Source organism: Mustela erminea, chromosome 6 (assembly GCF_009829155.1).
Source record: "Mustela erminea isolate mMusErm1 chromosome 6, mMusErm1.Pri, whole genome shotgun sequence".
In the NCBI taxonomy this organism is placed as follows: Eukaryota; Metazoa; Chordata; class Mammalia; order Carnivora; family Mustelidae; genus Mustela; species Mustela erminea.
The window spans coordinates 2,629,149-2,654,551 of record NC_045619.1 but is presented as its reverse complement, the minus strand read 5'-3'; the positions used below and the strand labels follow the sequence as shown (position 1 = coordinate 2,654,551).

At 62.1% G+C, this 25,403-nt stretch overlaps 1 protein-coding gene across 1 annotated transcript in view; it reads left to right on the top strand.

The window, feature by feature from the left end:
- Nucleotides 1-25,156, top strand: part of TBC1D22A (TBC1 domain family member 22A) — a 292,897-nt gene extending 267,741 nt beyond the window's left edge. Inside the window, 2 exon segments of the mRNA XM_032345894.1 lie at nt 1,085-1,180; nt 24,640-25,156. Coding sequence (XP_032201785.1) covers nt 1,085-1,180; nt 24,640-24,768 — 225 coding nt within the window. The 3' untranslated portion in view covers nt 24,769-25,156.
- The last annotated feature ends 247 nt before the right edge of the window (nt 25,157-25,403 follow it).

Sequence of the window (25,403 nt, the reverse complement as noted above, 5' to 3'; positions counted from 1 at the left end):
GATTGAGTTTATCCGGGAATGCACGGTTGGCCTGACGTTAAGGAACCGAGGACTGGGGTCACTCATCGCGGGAACAGATGAGAGGGAAGTGACCTCATCCCCTCGGTTGGTGCAGGGAGAGCGTCGGAGGGAGTTCTGGAAGCCGCCGCGGTGAGAACTAGTGCGTCAGGGCGAGTGTCCTGCCCCGCTCTGTGTTAAATATCCACTGGAAGACTCAGGGCAAAGCCCAGGTGGTTATCGGGGCTGAGGCGTGCCGAGCCGCGGTCCCTGCGGTCCCTGCGAGGTGGCGGTGTGTAGGGCAGGGGCGCGCCTGCACCGTGGCCGCCCAGGGCAGCGACGTGAAGTCCGACCGGGCCGCGGTGTGTGTCCTCCCTTCCTCCCAGCTCGGCCCGCCAGGGCGGCCACACCCCTGCTCTGCCGCCTTCTGTGATTTACGCGTTTGAACCATGGCTTACTTGGTAGCTTTTCTGAAAGATTAGAAGCGTGTGGCTCACTGGGATTCTGTCTTTTATCTTTGGTTGTTGGTCTGTAACTCAGCTGTGTTGTAAGAGGAACGGGAAAAGCCGAGTTTTGAGAACCCGGTTGCAGAAGCTGGGAGCGCACGCCTGAACTAGGGCCAGCACGGGAGGAGGGGGTGCCCCGAAGAGGGGGCGAGCGGAACCCACTGCGGGAGGGACGGTTCGCCCGGTGAGGAGCCTCCTCCCCGCCCCACCGGTTCCAGGTTCCAGGTGGCTTTGTTTCCCTGGAGGCGCCCTCTCAAGCCAGGACCGGAGTTGAGCCCCGGCCAGTGACCCGGCCCCTGCGGGCAGGTGTCCTCCCTGGGTCCTGGCCCAGAATGCGGGCTCGTCGGTCTGCCTTCTGTCATTGCCGGCCGTCATCTGTGCAGGAGGGCAGGAGAGACAGCCTGTCCCTCCTCGTCAGGAGCATGTACCGATGGGAAGGGGCCAGAGGAGGAGAAGCGAGCAAGTCACGTGGGCGTTGTCCTGTCTGAGCACCCTGGGGCTCTGCCTGGCGGGGGACGCTGGGCACCGGTGGCCGCGGGCACGTGTGGGCGAACTCACGTCCCCTGTGTTCTCTCTTGCAGTCTGAACCCGATGGCTTCTCTCATTTCCACCTGTATGTCTGCGCTGCTTTCCTGGTGAGGTGGAGGAAGGAGATCCTGGAGGAGAGGGACTTCCAGGTACGTCCGAGCTCCTCCGGGCCTGCGCTGGACGGCCTCCTGCGGGAGACTCACGACACTGTCGTGCCGGGCTGTCTGAGTCGCGACTCTGACGTCGTGCCGGGCTGTCTGAGTCGCGACTCTGACGTCGTGCCGGGGCTGTCTGAGTCGCGACTCTGACGTCGTGCCGGGGCTGTCTGAGTCGCGACTCTGACCTCTCGCCGTTGGCGAGCTCGGCCAACCCAGCCAGACGCGCGGCCCTTTCCCAGCCTCCCAAAGGCGCTTCCTGAGCCCAAATGTGTCCTCGACAGCACAGCCCCGAGGGGTGGCTGCAGGCTGCGATGTGTTACGGGAGGTGCCGGTGCCGGGCCCTGAGCAGATTGCCGCTTGGCAGCTGTGTGACTTGGGCATGTGGGTTAGCCTCTCTGGGCACTTCCCTCAGCGACTTGTCAGCTCTGTGCTCAACTAAGGGGCTCCTTGGGGCCGAGTCCCCAGCCCCTCCCCCACAAATGTGCCTCCAGGGGTGGCCTGAGTACCATGGGGGTGTTGACTTCTTCACAGGGTGCTCTCCACAGGGCCCCCCGAGGTCTCAGCCCTTCTGCTGGTGACCCGGGAAGACGGGGACTCAGGTACACGGAAGGGAGTGTCAACGGTGGGGACCAGGGACCCCGGGCTCCGTCCACCTGGCTAGGGACACTCTCTGGCCACTTGACCTCCTTGAGACACTTGGCTGTTAGGTCAGGGATGACTAGGAGGCCCTATGTCTGGGGTCACTGTGAGGTGGCTCTGGACAGTCTGCTTGGCCTTGTGGCGCCCGGCTCCTTGTGGGAGGTTTGGGGTATCTGTGCTGGCTGAGCCGGAGGCTGGCCCGTGGAGAGCCTGGCTGCTTCTCTGAGGGAGAGGGGCACAGCTTCCCTGGGGCACAGCAGCCAGCCATGCTGTGACCCCGGCCCGCACACACCGCTGTGCTTGGGCTGACTCCCTGAGCGTCTGCTGGGGTCAGGTGATACAAGGGGACCGGGGCTCTCCCCAGTGACCCTGTGTAGGACTCTCATCACCTCCCTCCTGGGCTCTGCCTTGTGGGGGGAGGTGAGAACACGGGGTAACCGGGGTTCATGACCCTGGGGGCTGCGTGAGAACATGCTAGAGTGGGAGGCTTGTCACCGCCCCCAGGGGTCATTCTTGAGGCCTGACCCTCGGCAGCCTGAGCCACATGTGCCTGGGAAATGGACCTTGAGTCCAGGTTGAGGGGTTCGCGTGGGGAGCGGCCTGGAGCGGGCTGCCGGCCTTCTCAGGTGCCGCTCCCGAGCTTGCGGTGCGCGGGGCCAGGGGATGAGTGGAGCCCGTGCAGAGCACGGGGAGGACCCGGGGCATCAGTGTCGCGGGGTTGGATGAGCTCCTGGTGCGAAGGAGGCAGCAGGTTGTGGAGGACTGAGGTAAGTGGGGGAGGACACAGGAGAGCAGAAACTAAAGAGCCTTTGGCGTCCTGGTGAGTGTGGGGAATCGTGTTTGTAATCTCGCGTTTGAGGACAGCGAGTGCACCCAGGAAGGACAGTCCGCGGGACTGAGACCAAGACCCCAAGTCTCCAGCAGGAGAACATACCCGGCACGAGGCTTTAGAAGCCCCCACACGCACTCTGCAGACCTGTAATGTGCCCCTTGGGAAACAGCGTTGCTTTACGTCATTTTCATAGGAGCAGAGTCCCTGCCCGAGGAGAGCGGCTCCCAGAAGCAAGGAGACTCCCTTGGTGTCCATCGGGGCCCTGCGGCGGGTGCCGGGGCAGGGGCGATGGGCTGTGCCCACTGTGTTCGTTTTCCCTGAACTCGGGCAGGCGGTGCACCTTGGCTTTGGAGGCTCTCCCAGGCCGGTCCAGCACAGCCCTCGGGGCCCTCCCTCTGGGCCAGGCCCTGCGCAGTCTGTCCCCAGACTCCATTCCCCTGATGTGTGTGGGCTGGCTGGGGGTGACGGTGCTGGGCCCGGAACAGGGGGCTGTGGGGCTGGGGCAGGAGCCTGCCACAGAGGCATAGAGCAGGGCGGGGAACCCAGGACAGGGTCTCGCGGAGGACAGCCTGCTCTGCAGCTGGGAGTACGTTGGTGAGGCCCACGTTGAGTGCAAGGGCCCGGGGGTGGGGGCTAGGTTGGGGTGGCCGTCAGAAGACAGCCGAAGAAGGACAGAGCCAGGGAGGACTCCTGGTCTTTCCTAACACCTAACACGGTGTCCCGAGGGCTGCAGGCATGGGGAAGAGGCCTGGGATGCAGCCCCAGAAGGACTTTGGGGCAAGGAGCCCTGAGGGAGGGGTGGGGGGAACAGACTCAGGGGACGGCAGCCAGGACCTAGGGACCTTACGACATGCCGGGGGGAGGGGTGGCCATGGGCAGGGGACACAGAAGGAAGGAAACAGGGCTGGCAGGATTCCCATCAGGCCGTGATGAGGAAATGTTAAACAGAGCAGGGGGGGTTGATGTCACACGTGGTCCGAGCAATGCCTCTGGGCTTCTTGGTGGGACGGAAGCTTCGGGGAGGGTGGGCCCAGGGCTCCTTCACTGAGGCCTTGATCTGTGTGCTGCTCTGTCTGTAGGTTAGACTTGAATTTAGAACCGCATGAAACAGACTCAGCTGAAGCAAGCGCAGGGGGAGACACAGCGGGTCTGATCGGGAGCAGAGGGAGGTTATTGTGAGTCTAGATGCAGAGGCCGGGGCGGCCCGAGAACTCTGGGCGGTGAGAGCTGTGCAGACCGCGGTCGCGTCTTCCATGTTTCTGCGGAACATTTGCAGAACGAATCTTCTGACCTCAGCAGTGAATGTCCAAGTCTGGAAAGCTGGAGTGACGCGGGCTGTATATGCTGAGCGTGACCCTTTCCGGCAAGATGCTGGCGAAGTTGAAACGGAAGAATCGGGCACGTAGGGGTTGCGGAGGCCGCGCAGGAAGAAAGTGACCCCGGAAACACGGAGTGGCTTTTAGGGGGGCACAGGCGGCTGAGCGCCTGACTCGGTTTTGGCTCTGGTTGATCTCAGGGTTGTGGGATCGAGCACCATGTCGGGCTCCGTGCTCGGGGTGAAGGCGGCTTGAGGTGATCCCTCTGCCCTTCCCCCACTCATCCTCACGGGCTCGCTCCCTCGGATGATAAATAAATGAGCCTCACCCCCCCAAATAAACCTTACCAAAAAAACAAAACATAACAAAAAAACACTTGAGACGTGATGAACACAGACTCTCAGCCAGCGTACTTTTATTATGTAAAAACATTAAAAATACACTAACCCTTTAACTCAAGAGGTTAGCTACGGGAAAGTAAAGTCACCATGGGATAAAGGTGGTAAAGGGTTAGTACACATAAATGAAGGGTCAGGAAATGGGGTTCGTGATAGAACTAAGAACATCTTGGATGCCTGGGGGGCTCCGCTGTTAAGTGTCTGCCTTCAGCTCAGGTCGTGATCCCAGGGTCCTGGGATCGAGTCCCGTGTCGGGCTCCCTGCTCAGCGGGGAGTCTGCTTCTCCCTCTGCCTCTGCCTGCCGCTCCCCTGCTAGTGCTCGCTCGCTCTCTGACAAATAAATGAAGTCTTAAAAAAAAAAGCATCTCACTTAGAAGGCACGCACAGATGTCAGTGAAGCAGGCAGCCTTTACCGCAGACCCGGACACGCGGGCGCAAACAGCTGTCCTCCTGGGTTTGGGAGGGCGGAGGGTTAGGGGGCATAGAAAACGCCGGAATCGCCACAAGATGAAGGAAAAAAGCAACCCTTGTCCGGACCCATGAGTTTTCGGTAAGTTCCAACGTTTCCCAAGTCTTACCTTTAAATACATTCTGAGGTCAGAACCCGTCTTTCCAGTGAGTTCTCTCAAACATGCCAAGGACCTGTTGCCGTGTGCCCTGAGACTTGCAGAGGGGGATGGAGAACCGGCCTCTGTTGCTCAGAGCCGCCTGCCCGGGCGCTTCCCTCCTGTCGGCCCAGCTCACTCTGGATCATTACTGACCTCTGTCTGTCCCGTGTGTCTGTCTGCACGCCGAGCTGACCGTGTGCGCCGCTGCGCGGTGACGGCCCGTGCCGGCCCTGCTCACGGGGCTCCCTCGGCCCCGACCCAGCGCCTGACCCAGGAAGGCAGGAACATCAGCATGGGTTGAGGAGGAATTCTGCCCTTATTCATATGAAGGGCAGCCCCTGCAAGAGTGCAATTAGAATCTAGTTCCGCTTCACGGTAGAAACACCAATATCCTTGCTAAAGTAGCAGCAGATTTAACCTGTTAATAGATTAAATAAAAATATTCTGTTGAAAAGTGTCCCAGGAATTCTGAGCTGATCTGCTCTTGACAAATCCTTGGGTGTCGGGACCCCACGTTTTCGGGGCTCCTTTAGAGGGGCTCACGAGCCTCGGCATAGGGTCCTCCTCATGGCCAAGGTCTGTCACCACAGCATGGCAGAGATGGGCGGCTGGTCTGTCGGGGGAAGGTGCCCAGGAGGAGAGGGAGGGGAGCGGGCTGCAGGCTCCTTGTGCCCTCCCCACGGGAGCCACGCAGAGCGGAGCCTCGTCTCTGCCCTGGGAAGCCCGGAAGACACCGAGAGCCCAGGGATTTCAGTGGGGGCAGGTCACCGAGATGGTAGATTCCAGAAGCAAAGCTGGTGCTTACTGTAAATGCTGTACCAGCGGTGTCCGGGGGCTGGCACGGAGCCCCAGCTTTCCCATGGAGGGATCACCTCAAGAGCATGTTCTGGTGCCAGCCAAGGGTCAGCCCTGCGGCCAGCCCCTCATGAGCCACATCTGCTGCACTAACGCTTCTGCTCGCTGCTGGTGGAACGTCCCATCTGTCAGCCAGGGGCATGAGTCTCACGGTTTCTTATGAACTGTAGTAGCTTTTCCTGCATTTAATTGTGAAAAAACAACTCTTCCCTAACACAGAACTAAAAGAATCCTTATCTCAACACGCTGAAGATGTCTGTGGTCAGTAGCCAGCGATATGCAGGGGACACTGCGGACTGTCCCCTCCGCATTGGCAGCACGCGCCTGTCTGGGGTACGATGGGTCCGTGTTCAGCAGAGGCTCCAGGCTCCTGCCCCGTCCGGTGCGCGCAGACACACACACGCCAGGGACATGAAGAATAGGTTTTCTGGACGCGGGACTCTCCAGGGAGTGAGCTCACACCCGTACTGGTGTTTGCTGTGAAGGCCCCTGCCGCTTCCGCTGGGGGAGGCCCGGAGCCTGGCGCAGGGTGGAGGAGAAGGGGGTCTGAGCAGGTGGGGGTGCGTCAGAGACCCTTCGCCTGAGCGAGGACCCCCGAACCCCACAGTGAAGCAGAGCAGACAGACGGACCTGGCGTGCGGCCCGGCTGGTCTGAGCCTGGCTCTCGGAGGAGCAGGAGTGAGAGCGAAGCGCCCCCGCTCTGGGGTCAGCCGTGGTGCGAGGGCCGCACCCCTCCCTGCAGTGTGCACGGACGACGGCCAGAGTCCAGGGCCCAACCCGCGAAGACGCCGGCTCTCTGGAGGGTCCGCGGTCAGCACAGCCTTGCCGTCGTGAACGTCTGTCCCTCTGAAGCGCATCCTCCGAGGTCAAAGGCAGGTGGAAACCAGGAAGGGACTCACTGACAGGCCCCGATGGAGTCCACGTTTGTAGAATACGGAGGGCTCGTGTGACTCGCTGACGGAGGGCGGCGGCGGTTGGTCCCCAGGAGAATTCATGCAGCTGCGCGGCGGGCACGCGTGGTGCTCGGGTCGGTCGTGCGGAATTGAGGTGGGAAATGGACGGCACCTGGGACATCAGCGGCGCCCTCCGCAGGTGAGGCCTGCACGGGCCGGCGGGCTCCTGCCTTCCCGCGGGGTGACAGCCGTCTGTAACTTAGTCCGGAGCCTTACCTGCACGCGGTAATGCCCCTTGTTGATGGTTTTGAGAAAACAGCCCGACCACACCCTGCGTATCCGGGGTGAGGAGGACGGGTCTCTTGCTGCCTGCAGTGTTCACAGCTGCCCCCAGTCCTGTCCTCAGAGCCTGGCTCCGATGTGGGGACGCGCTCCTAGCACATGTCGTGCGAGGGAAAAGCAGGGTCTGTGTGTAGATGTGTCTCATCCATACACGCACGTGTGTACGGCACATCTGCATGTGCCGGCACGAGACACGGGTGCCCAGCCGCAGGGAAACACGCACGCGGCACGCACGCGTGCATCAACTCTGCACATGCGGGACACACATGCCGATCGACGTGTCTGTGTAGATACAAGGATGGCCGGAGTGTGCTTGTGTTCCGTGCACACACACAAGACGGAACAGAAGCAGGTCACAGCGTGAGCCTTACTGAGTCTTGGTCAGGGCCATTCTGCATATCTTCTTTCTTATTTGAACTTCTGAATCATCTTCCACGTTCTCTCACTATGGGATCAACGGAGCTTTCCCCTTGGGTTTGTTCCCAGGTGAAGGGGGGGAGACCTCTCGGGGAGGGGTCCGGCCCAGAGCCAGTGCTCAGGGGCGCTGGCCTCTGCGACCTGGGCCCTTTCTTGATCCCACAGCAGGGGTCCCTCTGTAGTGGGATCCCTGTGGCCCCGTGTATTGCTCAGCTCACGCACACGTGTGGCTGCTCACACCCCTGCGGTCCTCAAAGGCGAGAAGCACGTGCTGCCCTCTGAGGACCCTCGGTGACGCATGGCACCCGTGTGTGTTGGGGTGGGGATGGCTGCTTCCTGAAAGGGGGACCTTGGGGAGAAGGTGAAAGGTCGAAAGGTGGCGTGAAGAGGGAGGAGCCTAGACTCTGGCCACCACCCCCCACGCCCCAAAACAGTTTCTGAAGCTGCTTGCGGGCTGTTGAGACCATCCCTTTCCTTTGGCCAAGGTGCCGCGGTGGGGCCTTCTTGTCCGCTGCACAGCCAGCCTGTGGGGCGCGCTCTCTGTTGGGTGGGGCTTCTCTGCGGCCCTGTCACCTGTCCCCTTCCATGGGGTAGGGTGGATGAGGTCATCTCTCGCAGCTGTGCGGCATCCCTGTCCAGACTGGGCCGCAGTCCAGGATGTGACCTTTGAGCCCCTGCCCGGCGCAGCCCTGCACTGGGCATGCCTCCCGGGGTGCGCCCCTGCAGACCTCAGAGATCTGTGGTCAGGAACAGCTTTGTGAGGCGTCTCGGACTGAGAGACAGAAATGCAGCAGCAGCACCCAAAGCCTGCACTTCTCGGAGCCCTTGTGGGGCCCGGCGTGCAGGAGTGACCCGAGGTGGCCTCCCTGTGGCCTGTCCGCCAGCCGTGGGGGCCCCGGTGCTCCCCTGGCCATAGCCTCACGGGCAGCCTCAGAGCAGACGCTCCTGAACTCACACCTGTGTCTGCTTGGCCTCCGGGCCTCGGGCTCAGCTCTAGCTTTAGAAGTCCCTGCGGAGGCAGGTAGAGGGAAGCCGCGTGCACTCGCCTGGGAGGGCTGTCCCGTCTCCGGGGGACGGCTGTGTGCGGCTGCCCAGGACGTGCCAGCCCCTCCAGGAGGCTGCTGACTGTCCCTGCGGGTCCTGCCAGCTCAGGCCTCTGGGAGGCCTGGGGTGAGGCCTCTGTCCGTTTTGGGCCATCCCGCTGTCCCCTTTGCCTGGAAGTCGGAAAGGTCAGAGTCCGTGCAGACGCTCCGGGCGGTTTTCCTCCCCACGTGGGGCGGTGGCCTGCCCGGGGCCGTGCGGGGAGCAGATGGAAGCACGCTCAGTGCCTGCTGCTCTGCCCACCTTCCCGTGGGGCTCCGTCGTGCTCGCGGACAAGTCCTTGCTGCCCACGTCCCCGGCGCACGCGGGCCCCCTCCAGCTGATGAGTTCGCGGGCCAGACGCGGCCCCGCGCAGGAGTCCGGTCTCCGTCAAACCGGATCCGTCCCGCAGTGCTGGACGCCCCGCGGCGGGTGGACGGTTCCGCGCAGTTTGCGGTCCATCCTGTGTTCATCTGAAGCAGCAAATGTCACGAAATGCCAGAGTAAAGATCAGTTGTCTCTTTTTTGATCATTTCAAGACATTTTAAAGACAAAATCAGGTCAATTGAAAGCAAATCTTCCCATGGACTGTTGTGCTGTCGCGCGCTCCCGTGGATGGCTGTGTGTGTGTGAGGGTGGGGCCTGTGTGGCCGTGTGTGGTTGTGTGTGGTGTGGGCCTTGTGTGTCTGTGTCTGCTGCGTGGCCCCGTGTGCTGTGGAGCCGTGCCCAGGCCGAGGTGCGTGTGGGGCTTCCACCCACCAACCCGGAAGGGGAGGCGGGACGGTGAAGGGACAGTTTGGGAGCATCAGGCCACCGTTCCCTTGTCGCAAGGGGACAGCAGGTGTACCCTGCCGTCTGAGCTCATGCGGTTGCTGGAGGGGTGCGTGAGGCCACGGACGGAGGAGGGGCTCGGAGCTGCTGTGCACATGCACGCGCACACTCGGAGTCTCTGACCAGCCCAGCTGGGGAAGGAATCGATCCCGGCTTTTCATCTCTGAACAACAGGCCCGTGTTCGTTGCACGTGGAGATTTGCTTAAATGGTCATGAAGCAAACCCTCCTGTGTCTCCTGTGGAACCAGACCCCTGGTGCTTCCACTGTCGCGGAGGAAGGCCCTGTTTGTGCGGCGTTGGGGTTTCCTGTGTGGCTGAGCTGTACCCTCCCCATCATGACGGCCGGTGGCACTGCCGGTGTCCTCTGCTGGGACAAGTCCAGGGGCAGCGGCCTCCCGGGATGTGCCTGGTGGGCGTCTCCCTGGGACAGGTGGTCTCCCCGGCCCGTCCGCCCTGAGCTGTGTGGGCCGGACTCAGATCCCTGATTGAAGGGACTCAGGCCTCTCCTTGCCCGCCTACCTGCTGCCCATCCCGCTGCCCCGGTGTCTGCCCCACGGCTCCCCAGTGCTCCCTGCAGCGGGAGCCTTGTGGGGTGGCAGCGGCCTTTGACGAGACTCCATGACGGGGGAGGCAGGAGTGCCCTGTCCCATCCTGTCCACTCCTAACCCACCCTTTCCCGTCCCTGTCCCGTCCCCTGTTGCTGCTGTGGCTGTGGCTGGGATCTGCCTGCCCGGCCCCCAGCCCCTGGCCCCTGACGCTCCTCCCATGATTGTTTTGTTTGCGGTGATTGGAATTCCCCAGGCATTTTTTTGAGGGAGATGGGAGTCTGCACAAGATTGGAGAAAATCGATTTTCTCCAGTGACTGTCCTCAGACATATCTCTATTTTAACTAAATCATCTCTCTCTGTGGTGGGTTTCATTTTCCCTGCGGGATTGAGCTGGGGGCACCTGAGCCTGTGGGATCCCGGTGACTGCGGGGTAGCACGCAGGCCGCGCCTGTCCCCACCCCTGGCTCCGGGAGAGACAGCACGAGCCCCAGCCGGGCGCCCGTCCGTCCTCCGTGTTCAGGGTGCTCCGAGGGAGGTGTGTGTGACAGGCAAACTCTGTGACTCTCGGCCCGAGTGGAAGCACGTATCCCTGACCTGCGGGCCCAAGAGCGCAGCCGGGGACACGTCCACTCGTCTGCTCCAGACGTCCTGTGTTTCTCCTCTCTCCTGACCCTACGCTCGAACGAATACAGTGGCCTCTTAGGAGGGGATGCTTGGACTCTGGGTTGTGGGTCCTGCCGGTGAGGGGTCTCTGCTCACTTCCTGAGAGCTGCGCGTCCTGCGGGAGGTTCAGTAGGAGCCTGGCACCCCTACGGTAAGGAGGTGCCGGCTCGTTGTTTCCACGACGCTCGCTGCCCGCGGCAGAGGCCCCAGGCGTCTCCGTAGACTCAGGGAAGCGAGCTCCGCGGGGCGGCTCCCGGCTCGGAGAGGGGAGGGCTTGGGGGCGGGGGAGCTGAGCCGGTATTCCTGCCGCGTCACTTCCATTTCATGATGGCGTTTATTGTATTAAAGGTGTTCGGGTGCGTGATTTTTACTTTATTTTCATTTAATTTTGCTGTAAGCAGGCTCCACACCCAGCACAGAGTCCAGCACAGGGCTCAATCTCACCACCCCGAGATCAGCACCTGAGCTGGGATCCAGGGTGGGGCGCTTAAGCCAGCAGAGCCCCAGGTGCCCGCGTGTGTGTGATTCTTAAAGACAAAACGTTCTAGAAGGCTTTTTACCAAGCATGCGCCTCTCCCCACTTCCTCCCAGATCAAGAGACGGCCACTTGCAGCCTTTTAAGTCGTTCTGTTTTTGTGTGTATCTCTGCCAGCGTAAGTAGCTCTTTTTGGGTTTTCAGCTTTCATGACTTTCTGCAGCAGGAAGACCGGCCTTCTTACCATCCACTGGCTGCCCCTTCTCCTCGGCGCCTCTCCTCCTGGAGGCCTTGCCTGGACACACACACACACACGCACACGCACACACACACGCACACTCACAGACACACACAGACACACATGGCCCCGTGGGACCCCTTTCCCCCACTGGGGGCCCTGGCCAGGTGCCGGGTGGGGCTGCACCTCGTGGCCGTGCCACCGTCACTCATGCGGAGTCCCCTAGTTCGGCGCTGCACCCGCTCTGTCAGCCCCAGTGTTCGCAGCCGTCCCGGTTCCCGTAAACCGGTCCCGGACTCGTCCTGGCAGCTCTTAAGACGTGCTGTGTCCCAGGAGGTCGATGGCAGGTGTTCTGCACCCAGTTATCCTTGGGACCGGGGTCCCTGTGCTTCGGGAGAGCCCCCTTCCCTCGGGGCTTGGCACTCCTGGTGCTGCTTGGTCTCCTGCTTTAGGAGAGCTGGGCCTCTGGGCCCCCCAATCAGGGCCACATCCAGGGAGGCCCGAGAGGGGCATGTCGCGTGTGTACTTGGGCAGACCGTGGAGTGGTGGTTGGCCTCTGTGGCCCCCACTTTCTCCCCGTGCACCCCATGCTGCCGCCCCGATGCCAGCTGTGTCAGTGGGCTCCGGCGCCTCACCTGCCCCCTTTCTGCCAGCCCCTCTGCCAATCTCTGTCCTCCCCACCCCTCAGTTTGGGCGTCTGGTGACCTTCAGATTGTTGTCCAGCCGGAGCAGCCAGTGAGCCCGTGTGCTCTGGAAGGCTCCAGCTTTTCCCGTCAGAAAACTTCCGTACGTTATGAATGGCTGCTGCATTTCTCCCTGGGGTGCCTGTGGGAAGGTGGGCTTCTGTTAGGCCCGCATTTCTGATCCGTCCGAGTTTGATCTGTTTTGTTTGCATCTGTTCCATCGTGCAGAGAATTTCAACAAACTAGAACCTTTGAAAACCCAGGACCCTGGCCTTCAGCCCCAGAAGTCCTGGCCCCAGGGGCTGTGGGGGTCCCCAGGGACACAGAGGCTCTCCCCACATGGAGGCGTGGGCGTCTGCTCGGCTCCCTCTGGCTCTGATATTCGGACCCCACTTACCTGCACATGTTGAAGATCTTGCCGTACCCTCGGACTCCTGTAGGGGAGTGTCCCGACGGGCTCAGTCGTGTGGCCTCCTGGGCTCCCTGTCCACCTGCCGCACCCGTCACAGCACCTGCTGGAGCCGGGCTGGTGAGACTGGATCCCCCACCCCCAGCCAGTCAAGCTTCAAGGTTCCCCTGCCCTGCTGAGCTGGACTGTCACGTCCCGGGGTCCGTGCAGCAGCCACAGCTCACCCTGACTCCAGGAAGCCAGCACGGCCCAGCTCCGCTGTCGGGCCTTCCATGACCTGGCCAGGACACGGCGCCCTCCTGGCTCGAGTCTCTGCTCTGCCCCCACCCCCTACCCGAGTGGCCTGCGTTCCTCTGCACCTGGCTGTGCACCTCGTCTCCTTGGGAGGCCGGCCTAGACTGCTGGCTGTCCTCGTCCCCAGCAGCTCAGTGCTGCCGCCTGGGAGAGGGTCGCTCCTGTCCTTGATGGGCTTGTCGGGGGTCCGGGCTGTCACCGCCCAGCCACATGGGACGTGTCAGGGATGCATTTGTGGAAATGCCACGTTACCTAAGTGACTCATGTCAGGATCCTGTCCATTCCACTAACCGCACAGGCTCACGGTTTCCGGACCTGCTGGTCCTTGAGCACAGACTGGGTTAGGCTCCGTCACTCCATGGCAGACCTCAGGGGCACATAGGACGTCTTGAAAACCAACATGCTTTTTACCAGGGCCCCTGGCAGCTAATCTCAAAGCAAAATCACAAAAATCTTTCCATGTTTTCATTTAAAATGAGCTTGATGCGACTGATGGCTGCCTGTCGGTCTGCTTGTGAGGGGCAGAGACTCGGCAGGTCCCTGGGATTCGTCCTAGGACCATGGTCCTAGTACCCCCAGCCTATGTGTGGGACACCAGGGGCCGGTCACTCGCAGTCCAGGTTTCAGTGTTTGCCAGAGGGGTCCCAGCTGTGCTGTGGAGGGGGAGATGCTGGGGCAGCGCCCGGCCCTGCGGGCTGCTCCCAGGACACTGTCTCTCTTCCTGCGGTCGGGCTGTGTAGGCTGCTCTGGGCGCCGCCTGGCATCCCCCGCCCCGCTACAGGCAGGAAAGCCGGGGACAGAGAACCTTCGTGACCACACTTGTAACCCTCCTGGTGCTCTTGCTGGCCGGAAACAGCTCAGGCTGGCTGCAGGGGACGTCCCCCGTGCCCTGTCGTAAACCCCTGGGTCGTCAAGCCGACCGGGGACGTGGCTGTGTCCCCCTCCCCCTTTCACAAAGGCAGGATCTCCTGTCGAGAGCAGGGTCTCGTCTCAGCCTCAGGTCTCAGTCCCCCTCCTCTGAGCCTCGGTCCTGGGCCTGTGCCCAGCCCAGCCGTCTGGCTGCCGCAGGCGGGGCAGAGGGCGGCCGACGTCACGTCGTGGGTTTTGCCAGTGACTCTCTGCTCCTTTCTGCCTGTGAATTCGTCTTGCCATTAAGGAAAAAATTACACCCACCATTCAAATCATTAATTGAAAGGCCCTTATTATCTCATTAATGGTGTTTGATATCTGAGGCAGATAAACTTGGAGAAGCTCATCTGTTCAGCCCCTGAAGAAATGTAATTACATCTTGGGCCTTACTGAAATGTCTCACTCTCAGCTGTCGCACGCGGTCTGCTGCTCCGCGCCCACGGACCCCCGTCAGATCTGGTGCGGAGATACGGCGGCGCCGGCCGGGCCTGGGCCGCCCGTGGGCAGAGCGGGGAGGCCACGTTTCAGGAAGGCGTGTCCGGCTGCCGGGCTGGCTCTGGGCAGCCCCCCGACTTCCCGCGCTCCTTGGGGGCCCTCCTCCCGTGCCCCGGCGGCCTCGCTGAGAATGAGCCCCGGCGGCGTGGCAGAGACAGGCTGAGACGAGGGACGGACTCGGCCGCAAGGCTGGACGGGGACTCACGGGAGAGCTGTGTCCCCGAGGCTGTGTCCTCTCGCCAAACCTGAGCTTTGCTTGCCAAGCTCCTGGACCTTCTTTGTGGAGAGCCTCTCCTGCCCCACGGTGGTTTTGTCCACTCTCTGTGTTTTCTGTGCCTGTGTAGCCAGTGCCCGAGTGTCTGATGTGGCCGTCGTGCACCCCCGAGCCTCCCGGGCTCGCTCTCTGCTGGCGAGGGTCTCCTGTACGAAGGGGAGCCGTGGTCTGCTCCTCGTCAGGCCTGTGGTCTGCCAGCACCTTCTGCACCGGAAGAGACTGGCCAGGAAGACCCGCTTGGGGGGCAGGCTGGCCCCTGGGACTGGGCGGTGGAGAAGGACGGGGAGGGTGACTCTGAGGTTCTAAGACCCCCACTTGGGGGGAGGTGAAGCCCCGTGGAATGACAGGACCATGAGGGCGGGTGGCAGCTGGGTCCGTTAGGGCTGCGGCTCACTCCAGCCTCGCGCGGTCTCCCCTGCCCACGTGCCCCTGCTGGCTCCCCTCCTCGGGCTGCAGCGCCTGCTCGACCCCCGCTCAGGGTCCTTCCCGGGGACGGCCCATTTCAGTTGGCAGGGGACTTCTAGGGGTCTGGCTGTAATGTGCCTCCTTGAACCCGGAGCCTGGGGCCACAGGCACAGAAGGCCCAGGCTGCTCAGCACTCCTGGGCCGGACCCTCCTGGCCACCACCCGTGGGAGACCCTGGGTGATCACTCAGCTTCTCCCGGTGTGACCGGCACTGGCGAGTTGCTCATATAGTGTCAGCGAGCGGGAATCCTGCAGGGGGCCCACACACCTCGGCCCTCGCTCTGTCGTGCAGACAGAGTGACAACGACAGCGTGCTAGCCTCCTCCGACCAGAGCCCCCAACCCAAACCCCCCCATCAGGGAGTCCCAGGGGCCCAGTGTCACCACAGGTCCCTTGTCAGAGCTTCCTGTGCCCCTGCAGGCTCCAGCACGAGGCACACGTTTGGCTGTAGGGTCCTGGCTGAGGCCTCGCCCGTCTGCTGGCGTGGAAGGTCCACTGAGAGGACACGGAGGGAGATGAGTGCGCGAGCGGGAGGAGAGGGTGGGCTGCCTCACGACCCTCGGACTGCATGGCAGGTTCATTCTCTCACCCTAATTAGTTTGAGGATTTTCAGGACAAACAGGATAGGATTTCTCAATTCAATTTTAGGGTGTTTGTTTTTTGTGCGAAAGCACACGGAAGTCACATTGATCTTTAATTCCTCATGCAAAGGGGAAGTATTTGCTCGTAGCTTATTTCGTGTGTCTGATTCTCAGCTGTGCTGGCGGGGGTAGTGGTGTCCAGCCAGGACCTGGAACGCTGGGGATGCCCAGTGTGGACAGGCTGCTGCTGAGCCCCGGGGCCTGTGGTCACCGTGGTGGCCCTCGTGGCCACAGGTGGGACTCTTGCCGGCCCTTTTGAGGGAGCTGAGGGCCCCATCTTTCCTTCTGCACTGAGGCAGCCATTCCCGGGGCTCCATCTGACCTTGGGGAGGCTGGGGTGCCTCTGCCGCAAACCCCACACTCTGCGCCCTCCGTGAACCTCACGGCTGAGACCAGATTGCTTCGTGAGTGGGTCCACCTGTCGGAGGGCCCCAGCCCCCTCTCGGGGTGAATGCCGGGAGGGGGGCGCTCTGCGGAGTGACTCGTCAGTGTTGTGGCCACATAATGGATTCCCGATCCCCCCGTAGCTCGGAGGCTCGGGGTCCTCAGGAACATGGGAGTGAGGGCACTGTGCAGGCGGACCGTGTCGGGGTCACTCCCGGCCCCTCACTGAGAAAGAATGGCCTGGAGTGACAGCTTCCAGAAGCGGCCGTGACCGTGTCTGCCCCTGCTTGCTGTGCGCGGTGTGTGTTCTGACTTAGGGCTCAGGCTGTTGTCCCTGGACGTGCTCCCCTCAGGGATGGGTCAGGCAGTGTGTGTCTGCCCGGCCCGCTGTCCTTCTGGGGAGACTTTGTCTTCTCCCGTCGACCTGGTTGGAATGTCCGTAGAGCGCCTCCCTGGGGGGCCTTCAGGGTTGTAGGGGACAGTTCTGTCACTCCAGCTGCCTTGTTTGACAAAAGCCCGGGACAAACACAGAGCCGGCTCAGTCTGACTATCCCAGCTGGTGGCCCTGCCTGGACTTGGGCCCTGTGACTTAGCCGAGGCTGGGTCGGCCCTGGATGCACATGGCTCCGGGCTTGTGAGCTGCCCTGCGGGGGTCCACCTCCTGCATTTTCTCCCAGTGGGGCCACTGCCCTCTGGGCCTCTGCAGGCAGCCTCAACACCCGTGCTCCCACAGTGCTCCCGTGGGAGGCTTCAGAGTGAAGCCGCCTTTCCTGGGGCTCTCAGGGTGGTGAGCCTGCCCCGCGGCCGCAGGACACCCTCGCCAGTGCTCCGGCTAGCTTCCCAGCACAGGACCTGGCGCTCGCCGCGAGGTGCCCAGGTACACATTTGTATTCAGGTGTTGCCGTGAGAGAAGCTCCGCTCTTAGTGCCATGTTTTATGTCTCCAAATAATCCCTTTGTAATAAACTTAATTCCTGCCTGAACATGCATACCAGCCTGTGCACCTGTCACAAAGTCAAATAACGTGACATCTCCGGTTACATTATCACTCTTGATTAGAGTCTTACTCCTCAATACCAGCCTGTGATTCCGCGGGCACTCCCTGCCACGTTAATGTCTTCTTACAGTCGTTATCGGGCGACACCGCTGTCACTCGGAGATGGGTGGCTGGGAGCAGCAGCGACCCCCCAGAGGAAGCCCAGCAGTTTCGACGCCGGCTGTCCTCCTTGGAGCGGCAGGCGTCATTCTGAGCAGAAACCGAGCTGTGCATACGTAGAGATGAACTGAAGAAACCAGACTGCTCAGACTCCAAGTGGTGTGTGCCGAGTCGTCTCCTCCCAGGCCCCGCTTCCCAGTTGGCACCACTTATTTTCAGACGGGTCCCCTCCATCACAGCAAGTGTTGCCGAGCTGGGCCACTGCAGGAAGTGGCCAGTGTACCTGGGAGCTGCCCTTGCTTGGCAGCCGGCCAGGCCTGGAGAGGAGGTGCCCCTGCCTGGCTCTCCCTCCCTACAGCCCCGGTAGCCCCCGGGGCGCACAGCTGGGTGGCGGGCCGGTGGCCGTGTGGTTCTCTGTGCTGAGGCGCCTCGTCAATGCTGTGAAAACGCGACCTCCCTGGAAAATGTGCCCCTTGCAGTTGCCGGCCCATGGGCAGCCTGAACAGGTGCTGATCTGGAGGGGCCTGGGGCTCAGACTGCAGCACTGTGCCGGTAGGGCTGGCCCCATCACTCTTAGCCTGCGCCATGATCAGACTGCCTTGTTCCCCCTGTCATGGTCTCCAGAGGGAGGGGCTCACTGTAGGCCTCCTAGGAACTGTCCCCCTAGGAGCTGTCCCCCCCCGCTTTGGCTGGCTTCTGTGGGGCTCATGTGCCCTTCGTGGGCACACTTTCAGGCCTTGAAACAGAGGGCTGTTGTCCCCAGATCTGGAGTTCAAAGAGATTGCCCTGGCGAGGGTCACACAGCTGATGCTGACCCCGGAGCAGTCCCGCTCCGCACCTGGGCCCTCCTGCCTCCACCGCTGCCTCAGGAAGCCCCTCCCGACCTCCCCAGTGAGAAGTGAGCCCCAGGATTCTGCAAGAAGAGAAGGAACCAGAGGAGATTTTAACAAGTGTCTGTGTCAAGGGGCTTGGTCTTGTTGCTTGTGTCTAAGGGGTTTCTTTGAAAAGTTGGGTAGTTTGTGGTGTTTCCTGAAGGAGGGAGGTTGGAAGAAAACCATCGGGCCAGGGCCTTAGAGACGACGGTTTTGTGTGTCCGATTCCCTGTTCCTGCGGAGCTCACCTGAGTCGCACTGGTTGACGGTGTTGCTCAGTCACAGTGGTCCCTGCCGTGCCATGTGTTCGTTCTCACGCGTCCGTGTGACCGGTAACGGTGCTAATTGAACAGAAGCTGCCTGTGCGCCAGGCCCTCCGCTAGGCCCTGGGAGCGCAGCCCCGCGCCGCCGTAGCTGGGGTCTGTTGGCTGCTTGTGGAAGCGGCTCGTCTCCGGACTCCGGAGGGGGACGGACAGAGCCATGCGGGCTCCTTTCAGGTCTGTCCTGGAGGTTTTGTTGATGTTCCCATTTGTCTACCTCCCTGCCGCCCACCCGCCCGTCTGCCCATCTGTCCGCCTGCTGACCCACCGTCCGTCGCTCCGTCTCCCCACCCGCTCACCCCTGCACCCATCCCCCATCTCTCACCTGCACGTCCGTCCGTCCCTCCGCTCGTCCGTCCGTCCGTCAGTCCGTCCGCATCCGCGCACTTGCCCACCTGCGCGTCTCTCCCTCCCTCCAGCCCGTCCCTCCACTCATCCGTCCATTCCTCCGTCTGTCCGTCCGCTCATCTGCCCGTCCGTCCGTCCAGCCACTCGTTCCTCCGTCTGTCCGTCCGCTCATCTGCCCGTCCGTCTGTCCAGCCACTCGTTCCTCCGTCCGTCCGTCCGCTCATCTGCCCGTCCGTCCGTCCAGCCACTCGTTCCTCCGTCTGTCTGTCCGCTCATCTGCCCGTCCCTCCTCCCTCCCTCCATTCTGTATCCACCCGCACCCAGCCGTCCATCTGTCCGTCCGCCCGTCCATCCGTCCTTCTACTCACGCACCTGTCCCTCCACCCACCCGTGCCCCCTTTCCTCCTCCCATCCACCCACCCACCCATCCCCCTGTCCGTCCGTCTGTCCGTCCGTCCACCCGCCCATGCAGAAGTCACATTTGTTTGGACGCGCGCCCTGCTGCTCTCGGTTGAGCACTGTGATGTTTGAGTCCTGTGGGGCCGAGGCTGTCTGAGTCTTTGCCCTCGAAGATCTCAGTCAGGTGATCAGGGCTGTGGTTGGATCCTGCGTAGATCTGGACGGTCGCTGCCCTGTGGAGGTGTTGTAGGAACCACACAGCTCCCCAGCAGGATGTGCTGGGGGAACGGAGTGCTCTGACCTAAGCCTTGGCCTCCAGGGGGACCTCTTTACCTGGAAACCCTGGCTCTGCCTTCCCAGGGAGGGGCACTATGCAGGGGGCCATGACCAGGAGCCACCTCTGTCCCTACTCCCACCCACCCCACCTGGCCAGCTTGAGCCGGGCAGTGTCCCCTCTGTCACTGAGGAGCTCAGTGGAGCCCGTGGGGAGAATCGTGCAGTGAACACGTCCGTGCATCGACAGAGACGTCCTTCAAGCCCGTGGGTCGCAGATCTGGAGCCCTCGGCAGTGACCTGTGAGCATTCCAGACACATTCCTGGAAAGGTCAGTGTCCTAGCAGCAGGCAGCGTGCAGCCAGTGTTCCTCGAATCAGGAGGCAAGAGCCCAGCCTGTGTCCGCATAGTTCTGAACTGCTTCCAGGAATAAGCTCACATTTTAAATATCGCCGTCGGCTTCAGTGATGCGGCCATACCCGGGACGCTGGGGACGCTGTAACCACTGCACAGAACGCAAGGGGTTTGAGCAACAAACTCATCTCTGCGAGCTGGCGGTTCGTGAACCCCACCTGGAGCAGCTTGCAAGCCAACCTCCGTGCTCGCTGCCCTGCGGAGGGGCAGGTGCCGGCGGGTTCTGCCCTGGGTGCTCCTGCCTTTCCTGCTGCCCTTGGGAGCCTTCTGGGATGTTCTGGCTGCCAGAGGGTCCCGAGGAGGGAGGCCTGGGTGCGTGCTGTCTGCCGGTCCTGTGCCCGTGGGCGCGGTGCTCTTCATGCTCCGCAGAGCAGTGCCCTCGGACGCCCTGTAAGCCCTGCCGTGGGGGAGACCGTGAACATTCTGGCCACCTCCCGAAGTGGAATAGAACCAGGGGAAATAACGCATTTTGTATTGAGCCCAGAAATCCAAAATTCAGTCTTCCAACCTGTAATCCACATGAAAGCCGTGAAGACGTACTCCACAGTGCTTTGTGCAGGCTGCCGGGAGTCCGGGGTGCACTGTCCCTGGCACGCACCCCGCGGGGATTCTGCAGTAGCCAGGCAGACAGGAGGCCTGGCTGTGACTCTGCTCAGGACCACGTGTCATCTGCGTTATGGTCAGTGACTTGTCACCCGATACCCACCTCTGCTCACACGGGGCGCGCGGGTACGCCTGCAGGCCGGGCCCGGGGCGGAGCTGCTGGCTGCTGCTGCGATGTGTCTGTGGCTTGGTGTGCGTGGTCACCGGCCGACGGATGGACGGATGCGTGGGGTCGGGAGCGTTTGCCTTTCTTGAGTTCTCACCTGTGCCTTTCTCTCCCGTTCACTCCGCCACTGGTGCCGCCTTTCTTCCGCAGACAGACCTGCTTCCCGTTGCCCAGGGGAGCGTCGGTCACCTCCCCTGGGACGTAGGTGTGTTCCTGGGCTGGGGGGCCTGCACAGCGAGGGCACTGGGGCTGTCGCCCGGTTAGGGGAGGCCCTGTGGCCTGCAGAGATCCGGCGGTCAGCTCTGACCCTGGACTCAGCTGTGTGACACCACTCGGCGGTGGGTGTCCTGGCACAGAGGCAGAATGATCGTCTTTCCTTTGATGCTCCTCGAAGCTCACACGCAGTCAGACCTCTGGGAGGATTTTGAGTTAAATACGGTTCATTTTGTGTCTGGCTTGAGAAGCTGAAGGTCGGGGCCAAAGAGAATGAAAAGCAGCATCCTCCTGGGTTCGCCAGCCCTCGTAGAAGATGCTGCCTCGGTGCCGCCCCGGGGGTTCGGGGGCTCTCTGGGGGCACCCCGTCCAGGGCTGGGGGTTCTCACCCTGGTACCTGCAGCAGGCCGTCCTGCCTCCCGCCCCCTCCCAGGCGGATCGCCCACCACGAGTTCGATTTCTTACTGAACTTGTCTCCTCAACTACCTGTTTCCCCACAGATGCTTGCTCTTTTATCAGAAACGCACCGGCCGCTGCGACTGTCGCTTTGGCCGCTCGTGGTAATTACGGCGGTAATGACCGAGTCGCCGGGACTGGGACGAGCAGCAACGGGGATGCCCCGCACGTGTGTGCCGTGTGCCGGCCTCGTCACGGGCACTTGGCACCTGCTGGCAACACGGAGGGAGGTTGCTGCTGTCCCCGGTTGCAGGGGGATCCTGAGAGCAGTGCCAGGAGGCTTGTCCAGGGCCTGGGACCCGCCGAGGCATGACCGGGGTCTGAATCCTGGCAGTTCCGCAGCGTTTCAAGTGTGCGCTTGCCGCTGACTCCGGGTCACCAAGCGGACTCTTCCCTGACTGCCACCACGTGCCAGCCGTTCTGTTTCAGGGCTGTGGGGGTGCTCGGGCCTGAGGACGTCACAGGGGAGAGCGATACCCCCGTGACAGACGGTCGTGCGGTCGTGGTGGCGGTGTGGCTGGGGCCTGGACGGCTGAGCTGTGGCTCGCTGCCGCCCCTCACTGCTGCCTGCCCTCCCGGATGCCTCTGCAAAGGGCCAACCAGACCAGCAGCTCTGGGGTCATGGAGGGCCCCCTTTTCACTGTATGGGAGCCTGAGCATACATACCTGAGCACACCGGTGTGTCCCAACCTCGTCCTTTGTGGCAGGTGTACACGCCAGAGAGAATCCTGCTTTGTAGATGGCAGCGTCCTTCCTCTGACTGGAAAAATACAACCTTTTGGTGGAAGGACCCAAAGCAAAAACATCATTTGAGCTTTAACACTGGAAGGTCCTCTTGGAACCCAACCAGAGGCAGGAGTCAGCAGTGGCAGATTTCCATCTGGAAGGTGGCCTGCGCGGCGTGTCTACGATGGTGAGCTGCCGACCTTCACGCCAGGCCCACGTCCGGGGCCTGCGACAATGCCCCTGCCCGTGCCGTGGCCGCATGAGTGTGGCTCCGCTGGGGCCACCTGGTGCTGGGGGGCCTCCCTGGGGGAGGGTCCGGACAGAGGGAAGACCACCTCCGACCCACACGCTCAGGATGGGCCGTCCACGTGCAGGGTCCCAGCCGTGCTTCGCCCCGAGAGGCGGGACAGCGTGTCCGGGCCCGTCCTGCGATGCTGGGCTGGATGCCCGGGCCCGCAGCTTTCTCAAGCTCCCTGGGCGTATCCTGACCCAGGGGCAGGGCTCAGAGCTGCAGACCTCCAGCCGTCCAGGCGGGACGGTTCCACTGCTCACGGCTGTCAGGACAGTTGGTGTCGCCGTGGACAGCGCGCTGATGGGCCGGCGGGGAGCTGCAGGTGCAGGAACCAGAATGTGCTCTCGCCGCAGCTCGGCTAATGTGCAGGAGGGCGGGAAGAGTATCATTGGGACCTGACTCGTCTGACTATGGACATCGGTATCCTGGGCAGAACTTCCTCTCCTTTTTATGTCTGCTGCCGGGGCAGAGTGCTGCCTGTGGACCTCAGTTTCCCTCTAGGTTTGCGGGACTGGGCTGTTGACGGGCCCTGACTCAGCCTCTCGGCCCCGCCACTTCTCCGCAGGCCGACTGTCCCCGAGAGGGCCGAACCCCCTGCGATGTGACTGGTGGCAGCTTTATGAGCGATGGCCCTTTGCCCAAATGGTGCGGGCAATGCCAGGCAGCCCGTGGCCAGTCGCCGGGCCGCGGATCCCGCATCGGAGACACTCTGCCCCGTGCATAAATAAGACAGGCCCTTTTGAAAGCGAAATCTGTATTTAAGGACGCGTTGGGCTGTGTTCCTCGCCTCCCGTAAAGGTCAGTCGGATAGATTTTTCCTTCTTTAGCATTGCAGACCGCGAAGCGCCGGGCGTTGCTATTCTCCTCCATCCCGGAGCCGGGGGGACTAAATTAGATTCTGAAATTGAGTGTGCGCGTGCGGGGGAGTCGGTGAGGTGCCGTAATGGGAGGGCATTGCTTCTCACCTTGCAAGTAGCGAGGTCATGATAATATGAAGCGAAGTGGATTAAAAATAAAACCAAAGGTATTTATTTACGACCTGCTCAGAATTGGATTGGCGTCCGTGTAAGTTGCAGCTAATGGTGAAAGACAGCAGATTGATGTTGATCTGTCCCTGGGGACATTCTGCCAGTGAAATTTGCTCCGCGAATTCAATTTAAAGGCCCCCAGAAAGTATCCAAAATGCAAAAGGAAATGGGGTTGAGGAAGGGGATAAAGCAGCCGCGGTGAGCCGACCGCAGGGGACAGTCGCGGGTCGCGTCTTGCGGTAGGGCCGGGCTCTGCATGGCTCACGGACCCACGGCGCCGTGTCGTTCCGCGCCAGGTTCTGGCCTTCCCTCGTGGGAACTGGGACCCCATTCTGCAGATGAGGAGCCTGAGGCCGCGAGGCGGTCAGTGGCTGGGCTGGCCTCACAGCCAGATAGCAGAGCAGCCGGGGCTGGGTCCAGACCTGCTGTTGAGTCCGTGGCCTGAGTGCTCCCAGCAGCCGGCTCTGTGGGACGGCATGGCCACCCCCAACCTACAGATACAGGGCGTGTGGCTAGCAGAGGGGTGTGTACTGAGGACCAGACTGGGATGCGAATGCGTCATCCGTCCTGTCCAGCACCCCCTGATTGTGTGCCCCGTCCCGGCCTTGTGGGGACAGGAGGCTCGGTGGACGGCACCCGTGTGAGTGTCCCAGTGCTGCGCCTTTCCAGGCAGGCAGGGTGAGGCATCCCAAGTCACACACCCTGTCTGCCACCTTCCTCTGCCGCAGCCTCCGAGGGGCAGCACCAGCACCCTGAAACCCCGGCCACCCTTCCGGCTCACTCAGATCTGGTTCTGGGGGGATGGGCAGGCTGGAGGGAAGGCCCCAGTGCTCCAGAGCCAGGGCCCGCCGGGCTGTCCACACAGTGTTGGCCCACTTCCCGAGAGGGAGTCTGGCCTCAGGCTTTGCCCGACCTGTTGGCCCAGTCCCCCATTTCTCCTGTGAGAGTCCCAGCCCAGGAAGCCATCCTGGTCACATAGCTCTCCCCACTTCTGCCAGAACCCTCTGGGTGCTGGACCTGTGCTCCCCGAGACCTGCCCTTCGGGGGGTTGCCGCTTGCTCTGCACAAGGGCCACGGTCCCTCAGAAGAGCTGGTCAGTGGGCAAGGCTGTGGGTCTCATGCATCACTATGGCCCCGGTCATGCTGTCCTTTCTAGCACTTTCTTCAGTATCCTTCTCTCTGGTTTCTAAACTGTGAGCTCTTGAGGCACGTCCTGTGTCCTATAGGGGGTGAGCTCAGTGCCCACCTGGCGAGCCTGGGTGGGCTGGGTCAGCAGTGGGTCTCCAGCCTGGTTTTCCCTGGAAACCCTGAATGTTGGCTGAGGGACAGTGACAGGGGCTGCCTGGTATGTCCCCACCCACCCAGCACATACCCACCGTGGGCAGAGCCCGCTGCCAGCCAGTCCCCACCCAGGGGATCCCCTGATCTGATCTGCAGCCCCCCGCCCCATAGCTGGTCACCTGCTCTGACCTGGGCTTGTCTCTCTCCCCCCAGGAGCTGCTGCTCTTCCTTCAGAACCTGCCCACGGCGCACTGGGGCGACGAAGACATCAGCCTGCTGCTGGCCGAGGCCTACCGCCTGAAGTTTGCCTTCGCGGACGCCCCCAATCACTACAAGAAGTGAGCCGGGGCCGGCGCAGCGGGCCGCACCCCGCCGGGGGCCGTGGGTCCGGGGCCGAGGACAGGTCTTGCTGGGCAGCCCCGCTCTCCAGGGAGCAGGCTGGGACAGGGCGTCAGACGAGGGCCAGGGCCTGGCCGGGGTGGGGGGCTGCTGCCTCTGTTTCCTGAGATACCAAAGAGAGCCGGGGAGGGTGCCCTGGAGCGTCCTTGCCAAATGCCCGCCTCCTGGAGCCACCAGGCACAGCAGCCCGAGAGCCAGACCCTCTGGAGAGGCCTGCTGTCCGGTGCCGGGGCGGAAGGAGGTGGCCATCATCTCATACCTGCTTTGAAATGCAAAATCCTATTCTGTTGAGTGAAAGAAAATAAAACATAGACAAGAACATCGAAGTGAATGTTGCCCTCACCTGTGAAGTCTGTGTCCCCAGGGGGCTTCTCGAAGTTGGCTTTACTCCTGTAATCGTGCGTCCCTCGGGCTTTAGCGCGTCCCTGCTCTCTTGCCTGAGACTGAACTGGGGACCGCCCCGTGTGCCGGCCGATGGCTGTGCGGCTCTGGCTCCAGCAGGCCGGGAGCAGGGTGAGGAGCTGAGCAACGGGCCTGCTTCGCATCTCCAGCCTCTTGGAAGAGAGCATTTCGGGGCC